The sequence below is a fragment of the Podarcis tiliguerta genome (assembly GCF_965153285.1).
Source record: "Podarcis tiliguerta genome assembly, chromosome: 4".
Taxonomy (NCBI): Eukaryota; Metazoa; Chordata; class Lepidosauria; order Squamata; family Lacertidae; genus Podarcis; species Podarcis tiliguerta.
Window position 1 is genome coordinate 50,828,171 of NC_139537.1, and position 10,258 is coordinate 50,838,428.

Here is a 10,258-nt window from a genome sequence, read left to right on the forward strand (position 1 = left end):
ACTGTTCTTAACCTGAGGTACCATTTTAGCTAATGGGGATTCCCACTGCCGCCATGCCACTGCCGCTCGATTTCTGTTCTTATCCTGAAGGAAAGTTCTTAACCCGAGGTACTATTTCTGGGTTAGTGGAGTCTGTAACCTGAAGCGTATGTAACCCGAGGTACCACTGTACACCCACACTGCATATACTTGCACATTCAGGGTCCCTTGGAAATGAGAATCTTCAGACTAAGTTGTATTCTGGAAATCTAGTTGCCGAGGAAGCAAAATATCACACACACACAAATCAAATTCATACATAACGAAGTGTGAAATGCAAGCAGGACAAAATCAAATATTGAGAATGGTCCTTTAATTGCAGGAGATGGGTCTGTTCTTGAACTCTGCAGCTCCTGCCTTCACATTATTTCAGATTACTTGTTCATAACAAGGAGTTTCACTGGAGGGAGACAAGAATGTGGGGGGGGGGGCACACACGCTTCACAGATATGGAATGCACTTCTCTGAGTGCTTACTTTCACCCCAGATCAGTCTAAAACATTATATCCTTTTAAATTCAATGTAACGCAATGACCTTTAAATGGAATTGAAAGAAATTATCAGCCTGTGTGGCGTAATATGACAAGCTTGACTTCCTGAGTTAATTACAGTATGGGTATAGGTAAAACACACTTCAGAAGTGCATTCCTGGGAACTTGCAGCATTTATAAGAATAGTTATTTGCAGTTGTAATGTGCAGTATATTAAATATATTTGATGCTGTCAAAAATGCACATTCAGTCTAGAATGTCTCCCATTGAACTCAGTTGGGTGTAATTGTGACGTAACAGGTGCACTATGTTGCTGTTAGTGATTGTTATAGTCTGATACAGCACCCTTGGAGGTGATGAGAGAAGAATCAGAATCCCCCCCTCCCCTTTGACATCTATTCCAGTTCCTCCTTTATTATTTTCTTGCCAGGTAAGTATAGGGGACAATAGTCATGTGTCGTCTTCTTCTTTGTGTTTAAAGCCTGAGACAGCTGCAACACTGAAACGCACAGTGGAAGCTTTGATGGAGAGAGGAGCAGTGGTGAGGAATTTGGAAAACCTGGGCGAAAGAACGCTGCCATACAGAATCTCAAAGCACAATCAACGTCACACCAGAGGAGGGTATGAGTTTCACAAGCCTTGAGTCTAGTTTTTAATAGTATTTCTTGCCATGGAATATTTTTGAAAGGGGAGAAGTTGCAGCCTGACAACATTGGGTGGAGCAGGCAAGCAAAATAGACAGGCTGGCAGAGTAAGTGGGCAGGTGGGTGGCCCAAGCCGGCCTTCACACTTTTCTCGCATTGCCTCCACTTGCCTGCCCTTTTGCATGCGCACACGTACATCAGGGCAAGGGGAATCCAGGATTCAAATGAGCAGGTGGCCGTGCTGGGCAGGCAGAGTGAGCAGATAGTTGGGTGGTGGTCCAGGCAGAGCTGTAGGCCTTCACATGCTCACTTTTGTCACCACCACCAGCAGTCCTCTCAAAACTCTCCCACCCCCTCTCCTCCATCCTATGATCTCACTGCCGCACTAAGGAGGGAATGAAATAGAAGCAAATCTCTTTACCCTGTGTTGCTGCCCCCTTTCTGTTGGCGGTGCAAAGTCAAGAGGAGATAGACACTCATCTTCATTTCCCTGTCTTCCTTGAGTGGCAGTGGCAACAGAGTCCTGGGATCTGGGCAATTAGTGAGTGGATGCAAGAGTTTGGGGTGCACCGGGGGTGGTGGCAATTGGCAGTGGGGTGGCAAGTGGGGATGGGTGTGTTGAAGAATCTGTGAGGGATATGGGAGGAGTTTGAAGGAGCTGTGGTGCTATTGGGCAGGGGGAGGTTGGCAAGCAACATGAATAGGTAACCCTTAGCTGTTAAATAAATGCTCAAAGCCATGATCTAAAGACAAGGTAGGAGCATAGGGGAGAACATTGTGTGCAGCTGAGGTTTGGATGTTGCTGCAACTATTTTTACTGATTAGGGTCATCAGTTAAAGCTGTGTATGCTGCTCTTTTCTGCATACACATATCACTTCTTTGGATTGAAGCCCAGGTACAGGATTTACTGTTAAGGGCCTTTTAATTTCCATTGGGTAATTAATGTAACTTAGATACACTTTTCATTTCAGAATTAAACTGTTTCTTTCCAGAAGTAGACTCCACAAATCTGTTTACTTAACAATTCCAAAATGAGGCACACAGAAATTTGGGTAGATAATTTCATTGCTCATATTTATCTGCTAGTTAATGCAAGCATTGATTCTTTACTATTTCCTTTGTTAAGAGATGCCCTTCATGTAGACACTTCCTTTCCAAGGTACCATTTTTATTTCACCAAAGCCAGTTGGAAACAATAATTATTTATCTTTTGAGATACTAATTCAGGGTTGATTTTATTCCCTTTTGTGTATCTGAAGCAAAGTATATTTTTGAGGGTGTTTTTAATGGTGAAATCATTATTAAAGATGGCTGTGCACAAGTAAAAGAAGAATTATTATTGTAGTTACTGATTTTAAGAGAAATATCTTCAGCCCAAGAAAAAAATGCCTTGGCATTTGAAAATTAAGATGCATTAGATAAATGATTACAGTGGACTGCAGAGTTTATCCTATAATTGCTTAACATTTTGCTGTTAAACTCCCTGAGAATATCTTTTGAAAGAGAAATGCCTGTAAGCAAGGATGGAGAAATGTTGCTAGGCAACCAAGGTCGCACAGAGACTTCATTCAATAATCAAAATAACAACTTGCAGTCTTTCTCCCTGGCATTTGAAGATACAAATGTGCACACCTTGATGGGCAGCCAGTGCAGCTTATTACCTGTTTTCCCTTGCGGATATTTCAAATGATACTGCTGCACAAACTGCAGAGATGCACCTCTGAAATGATAGCCTGCCCTTCAGTACTAGCTCATTTCCCCAAGGGGGGCATGCAAAACACATATTAAAACTAAGTTTGAAAAATAAACCAGATTAAGAGCATATCTTTCAAACCATGAGGAGTGGAATCAAACCTTTACAAGTGCAGAATAAAAGCATTTTTAGTGTCTTCCTGAAATTGCAGAGATGAGGTCCATCTAACCTGCCTTGGCTTGTGGGTTCCATAGTCAGGGCACAGCCACAGAAAAGGCCCTGTACATTGCTAAAGAAAGCCCACACCATGGTTTAGTTTCAAAAACAGAACAAAACACTTTCTCTTGCAAATACCCCACACAGGAAGCATTCCTGTGCCTAAGGAGCTGCATGTTGATAGGCATGTGGTGAGATAGGAGCAGAGGAAACTGTCTTAAACTGAGCCAGACTATCTAGGTCATTATTGCCTACACTGACTGGCTGTGACTTGAGGGGTTTGCATCTAGGTCTAGGACCGTTTTCAGGTAGGTCCTGGGTCCTACTACTGAGTTACGAGCCTTTCAGCTGCATCTGTTTTGTTTCATGTGCATATGCTGCGCAACCTCACCAAACTCAATAGGCCCCTCATGTTTTGCATCATCTTCTTGATTGTGTGAGAACAAGCAAGTATTGATGTGCGTTGGCATCCAAACTCTGGCAATAAGTGCTACAGCTTGCGCTGTGTCTGGAGTTGCATAAGAGTTCAACCCGAGTTTAAATTTACCACTAGCATTTGTGCTGTTAAACTGATGATGTGACACAGGCGCACAGCGTTCTGTTCAAGTATTTTGCAAGGTGGGAGATACTGTGTGTGTGCTAAAATCTGTTGGTGCTGTACAGCAGATGTTGAGTGCACTTAAGTTCCATTAGCCGAGCACTTGATTTCAATAGAAGTGCATCTACTTTCTCTTTGAGTGTGCCCTATGAGAAAAGGATTGGGGATTAGGTAGGTAGTGGCACTTCAGAGGCAGATTTCTAAGTTGCAGTGAATAGAATCTGCATTGCCAGTGCGAGTCTACCTGAAAGGCAAGCAATTAAAGTTGATGGAGTCCACTAACACTGTTCACTTTTGTATTTTCATCCATTACAACATTTCACTTGGAAATAAAAAAGCTGATCCATACAGGATCTTTATTGTGAGCAGTGTTCACACAATGTAGTGATGGCCACTTGATTATGATTTTCTGGTCATGCCATTTCTATACAGTATTGGTCTGGTATTTGTAAGGGTGAAGGGTGGCTTCGAAACATTTTTAATCAGTAAATAGCTTAGATAGCTTTAAAACTAGGCTAGACAAATTCTTGGAGGATAAGTGTATCCTTGCTATCAGTCATGATGCAGTCCCCTGGTCCAGAAGTAGCAGGGCCAATTGCTCTGGACCAAAAGGAAATGAGATGTCTGACTGAAAGAACCATCAGCTTGATCCAGCAGAGTCCCATCTTGCATTCATACAAAAAAAGTTCTTTAGCTTGTGTACTAGAGGCAATTCTGCTATGTAGAAAGCGTACAAATAGATATGTTGCTGTTGAAATGATGTTACAATCTGCATGTATACGTTTTGCACAAAAAGCCATAAAAGGAAAATAGATGTCTTTTGAAAAAGCTTAAGGTACGAAAACTGAATTGAAGCAAATTGTCCTCTGTGTTCGCTATGAAAGGGGTGGTTTGTTGTTCTTGTTTCTTCTTTCCTGGATCATGGCAATTTCTCTTAGTGTTGCTTTTAAAAAAGAAATTCGGTTGTGGACATAAACGTCTACCATATGGCAGGTTTCCTAGCACATCGAATCATGAAATTATTGCTTCTCGCTTTCATTCTTCATAAATAGACTTGCATTCTATGGGATACTAGAAACTGCCATCAGTTGATGTTGGCTGGTGGGTATAACTGTGCTTTTCAAGGGCTTTGCCTGATTCTTCTGAGATGAAATATCCTTTAAAAAATATTTTCTTCAGTACATTGGATTGGAGTACACCCTATACTTCCAAATGTGAAGCCGTTTGTTTTGCCAAGTGTTGCAGTTGTTGCACAAAAGGCAGCTAAAGCTCCAGTCCTAATCCCATTTACCTGTGAATAAGCCCCATTGTACTTGGTGGAACTTGCTCTATGAAAAAGCTTCGTCCTTACGATCTGTGCTGTGCCCAGCTCAAAGCTTCCTTGCCCCCTGGTCCAGGTGGTATTTTGAGAGGCAAATGGAGGGTTCTGTCCCACTTCTCTTGCATAGCAGTCAAGAGGGGATGGACTTGGCCTGCAAGTGAAAGCTGACCATGTTTCAGATTCAGATGTTAATATGGCTCATTCGATCTTTTCCAGAAGTGTCCAGCACCTTTGGGATTCCCAGTTTGGCTCTTGCCCATTAGTAGACAAGAAGTTATTCTAGTGTGTCTCTCAGCCACACAATCGGTGATATTCATCTTGACTTAATAAGCCTTCTGTGGTGTAGTCTAAAAATTGTGATGGCATATTGGAAAGCTGAAGCTGACTCTTTATAAAACATGGAAATTTCCTGGGCACGGTCTTAACCAGGTTCTCCCTTGGGCCCTCATTCACACAAGATCAGCTGAGAGCTGCTTTTCCCAATAGGATTCCAAAACAAGCCTGGTCCAGGTGTTTCTCTGGTGCTGATTAACTTTGATAAACACATTCGGGAATATAGTTGTCTAGTAGACTATATTTTAAATCCCTGGATTTAATCTTGGCCTGGATACAGTTCAGTATCCAGTCCTCTTTTCTTACCACTTGTTTGATCTGAAATAGGTGTTCATTTAACTCTTTACAGAGATGTTATTTTGGCAGTAAAAAGTCTTAACTGTCCCATCACATTTTATGCACACTGCACCAAAATAACTAGGGTTTCTGTACTGAATCAGCAGAATCGTCCTGATTTTTTGTTTTTCTGTACCGGTTTTTGCTGCTGGTGCCTGGAGAGTTTGAGCTGTACTTCCATCAGTTTTGCCTGCAAAGGAACGTTATATCTCTGTAAATAGATCTTTGCTGCCTCCTCTCTTCCCCAACCACCTTTCTTCCCATCCCATCCTCAAACCACATGCACCAGGTCTAGTTACTTTGCACGAGAAACTGTAGTGCTACAGTACTTACGTACCTGGTCACAACTCATTACTGAACTTGGAGCTGCTCCACACATTATAGAGCTGCTGGGTTGCACAAAACACAATTGGTGCTGGCTTGATTGCCTACGAACAGAAAGTAAGTTCCAGCTCAGCTCTTAAAGTGCAGTTGCTTTTTCTTTTGTTTGTCTGCCTGGGGCATACCTGGGCTATAATTCCAAAAGACAAAGGTGGATTTTCCTGATCTCTTGTACACGGATACATACCAAATCCATAGACTGGCTCCAATACTGGGGGTGTTTGATACAGCTAATAAACTTGCATGCTGCAAGTTGCTATGTTTCTTGTATCTCCAGATAACATTTCTTGCTACTGCTGAAATGGCAACGACAAAGACAATGAAGCAGCAGCATCTCATCTCCCCCATCCCCCAATGCTGCCTTCAGTTATCATCAACAGCAGCACAGTGGAAATTTCCACTGCCTGCCTATATGAGCAGGAGAGAACACGAGTTGCAAGCCATTCCTTTTGGAGCAGAATCCATTTCAGTTTTAAAGACACAATGAAAGCAGCCCGCTATTCTCGTTTAGCAAGGTAGTAGAAAAATTAGTAAAATGTAACAGTGGGGTTATGTTGTGAGTGTGTCATAATTATCCCTAAAAGATGCAGACATAGAACATACATTCTATATCTTTGTTTCAGGAGGATTAGATGAGCACAAATAGCAGGAAAATGTTAAGGTTTTGTTTCTTTAAAAGAGATGGCTCTTGAATTTTTCTCTCACTCAGTTTACAGTAATACCTCATTAAGACTAAATGCTGCAAGCTCCATATGAAAGGAAATAGGGCAAACCTCATTTATTGAAGTCAACTAACAGCACAATCCTTTAGATGTCTGTTCAAAAGTAAGCCCCACTGTGTTGAATCCCCAGAAAGTTAGTATTGGATTACAGTCTACTAGACCACTAAAATATTATTTTCATTTCCAGAGACTTGGCAGTCGAATATCAATAAAACAGCAGCTAAACACACTAATTTGAAACGTGCCTTTCCAAAGGCTTTTTTAAAATTGTGGCATGGGGCAGCCAACTTGCGCATTCTTAGGAGGAAGTTTCATAATGTTGGGGCCACTACTGAAAAGGCCTTGCCTTAGAGCCTGCCAGGCTTAAGTAGTCTTGATGGCGGGCCAGTAATTACTTACAAAAACAGAGAACAGAGAATTCTATTTTAAGAGGCATTCTCACTTTTCTTCCTCTCAGGATGAAGTGCCTTTTCTAATATGATGCTTGCTGCAGTATGGGCATCATACCCCAGAACTTTTGTTTTTCCTCATATGGAAATTTATGTAGTTGTAGTTAGTTGATCATTGAAAACTCGTATGATGATGATTTATTTAACCAAGCTGGTATCCTAGGATACTGTTCTACTTTTCTGAGAGTTTGATTTGATGTCGTACACACGTGTGTGAATTTCTTTTTTCTTATTTACTTCAATTCACTGTAAAACTTTGAACAAAATATAAATTGAGCATGTGCATAAAAACACCAGTGGCTACTTTTGAGGGGAAAATAGATTGTGGAAGGGGAGGGGTCAGTTTGGACTGGAAAAGTGGCGAGCATGTATGTTTAAACCATTCCCCTGCTTGCTATCTTTCCACTACTGCAGTGGAAACTTGGCCCTCCAGCTGTTTTGGGACTACAACTCCCATCATCCCTAACTAACAGGACCAGTGGTCAGGGATGATGGGAACTGTAGTCCCAAAACAGCTGGGGGGCCAAATTTGGTCATCACTACACTTCTGGTTGGCCTTCACATAGGGTTCCAGATGCATGTTTGCTTATGCAATCTTGCCTAGAGTTCCACTGGAGAGAGACTGCAGTAGAAAAGAGGTGGGAAGAGTTTGGGAACTTATCCCATCCCAATCCTTCTTTATTCCAAGTAGTTGCTTCTTCCTAATGGAACCAGGCACTGGTTTTGTCTCCCATTTCAAAGCCAGTAGTTCCATCCTCAAAAAGAAGCTACTACAGCTTGTAGAAAAACGACTGGGTGTTGATATGATCACAGTGAAGTTTTGAAAATCACTTTGCTCCCATGAAACAAATTTCCAGGATTCTTCCTTGCACTTGAGTGAAATAGAAGATCTGAAATGTTCTTGCACATGGTAAACACTCCGTTCGTCAAAGTAGACGTTGGCAAACGGGAGAATGTTTGCCTTGATATCAAGAATTCCAGGCAGTACTAGAAGTGTGTGAAAATTAAATCTCTGCATTGTTGCCAAGGTTGCAGAGAACTACAGTATGGTATGCAGAGCCTCTGAATGAATGCCAAGACTCTTCAGATGTGGCTTCTGTCCTCAGTAATTTGAACTTTTAAAGCAAAAGGACAATAAATACCTGCTGCTTTGACCTGTTTTTTTGCTTCCCATTTCTAAATAGAAAAATGCCATCTTGCTATAGCAAATTTTTGATGGGAAGCATGCCTATCTTACAATATGTAACTAGATTCTCTGATATCGGATATCCTATGTGTAGCATGATGGTGCTCTCCAGTTGTATAGGGAGGAAGAATGCATGGAATACATAGTCTCTCATACAAGCTCGTATCCTTGTTCAGAGCAACAATAAAATGATACTCTGGGGGCTTGCCCTAAATTCATAAAATTTATACTAGAATGCCTCTTGGAAATGCATTTCTTTCTGGAACTTTGATCTCTAGAAGTTCAGACACTCTCAAGATGAGCTTGGATCTGTTGTGATTATAAAGGAAAGGGTTATGTAACTCCTGGCATTTTAGTGGATGCCAACTTAGAAGGCTTTAAAAGGGAATTGGGCAAATTCATGGAGTGAGTATGAGTCACAAAAGGTATATAATGCCTCCGGGATCAGAGGTGTGATGTCTTTGCATACCATTTTGTGGGAAACAGCAGCAACAGGAAAATGTTGCTGCCCTCACGCCCCATTGGCATGTGGTTTGCCCCTTTAGGAAATGCTGCGCTAGATAGACCTTTGTTCTCATCCACCAGGGCCCTTGTGCTCTTTCATGCTTATAGCTTTGTTTTTATTGTATTCTTCTTTATTTCCAGGTATTTTTTGGTAGACTTCAATTCTGCACCAACAGTTGTTTCAGCCATAAAGGACCATTTAGGACGTGATATTGATGTGATCCGGTCTTCCATTTTAAAGCACCATGTGGCAAATTCAGAAGAATGCATGGGCATGATACCAGACAGCACTGAAGATAAGCTAACAAAGATGAAGAAATAGAGGCACTGCTGCCCCTAATTTGAACCTAGTTGTAAGGATCTGTGATTTATGCAGTGTGCATAGGTGTGTTACTTTTGACTATTCTGCAGCAAATGAAGTTTTATATATATACTTTGTATTTTAAAATCAGGGCATTCCCCCCAAAATATTGCATCTGTTGCTGAAGTTTATCCTGCCCTAGAAAATTCAGGATGCTGTCTTAATACATGCTTTAAAAAGAAAAAGGAAAAAGCAAGTCCCATTGAACAAAATAGGACTTGATCCCAAGTAAACATTCACAGACTCAAACTGTTAAGCTACCATTGTGTTTTTCAGTTAGGACCTTTGAGATATCATATACTTATACAGTTATAATGTTCTACCATGATGTAAATAACATAATAAAATAAAAATTTGTTAATGAATGTAATAATGTAATAAAAAAACCCAAAAAGGACATTTAATGACTGGTTTATAAAGGAACAAACATTTAGTAAATGAATTCTGATCACTAGCATATTGTTTTCAATACATTTAAGTGCTGCTGGGTACTAGTTCATGGAAGTTAAGAAAATAATATGGCTATACAAAAATGTACATTGCAGTGTTGGGTTTTTTTTTCTTCTACAAAATAGAACCAGACACTATCTTGATATTTGTTTTTAGAATATTCCTAAATATAACTGCTGGCTGCTGCTTCTCCATTTAGAAATACTAATTGTGTGGATTAATAATAACAATTACATTAGCTTAGTGGATGGATAGATTCAATAAAGCCTTAGCAATTTCCTAATTTTATTCTCATTCTATGTTTTTCCTCCATAAGACCCAAGTAAGATTTCCGGTGCTGCTCCTTTTTTTAAGGTTAGGGAAGACTTTATTTTTTTAAATGCTTACATTTTTATTTGTTTTCAATGTAACAAGTAACAATAAAAAAATAAGGAACAACACCCTTCCGCCAATTGAAAACAAAACACCCATACACAAATAGGATTGTATACACATGTATAAAAAGGGTGTACCGAGGATCTTGATATACCAAG

General features: G+C 40.6%; 1 protein-coding gene across 1 annotated transcript in view; it reads left to right on the forward strand.

Annotated features, from left to right (window-relative positions):
- The window catches only part of MRPS6 (mitochondrial ribosomal protein S6), a 28,254-nt gene extending 18,582 nt beyond the window's left edge, over window positions 1-9,672 (forward strand). The window contains exons 2-3 of the mRNA XM_083438751.1: window positions 1,012-1,151; window positions 9,056-9,672. Of these exons, the coding sequence (XP_083294877.1) occupies window positions 1,012-1,151; window positions 9,056-9,236 (321 nt within the window). The 3' untranslated portion in view covers window positions 9,237-9,672. The remainder of the gene's footprint in view (window positions 1-1,011; window positions 1,152-9,055) is intronic.
- The last annotated feature ends 586 nt before the right edge of the window (window positions 9,673-10,258 follow it).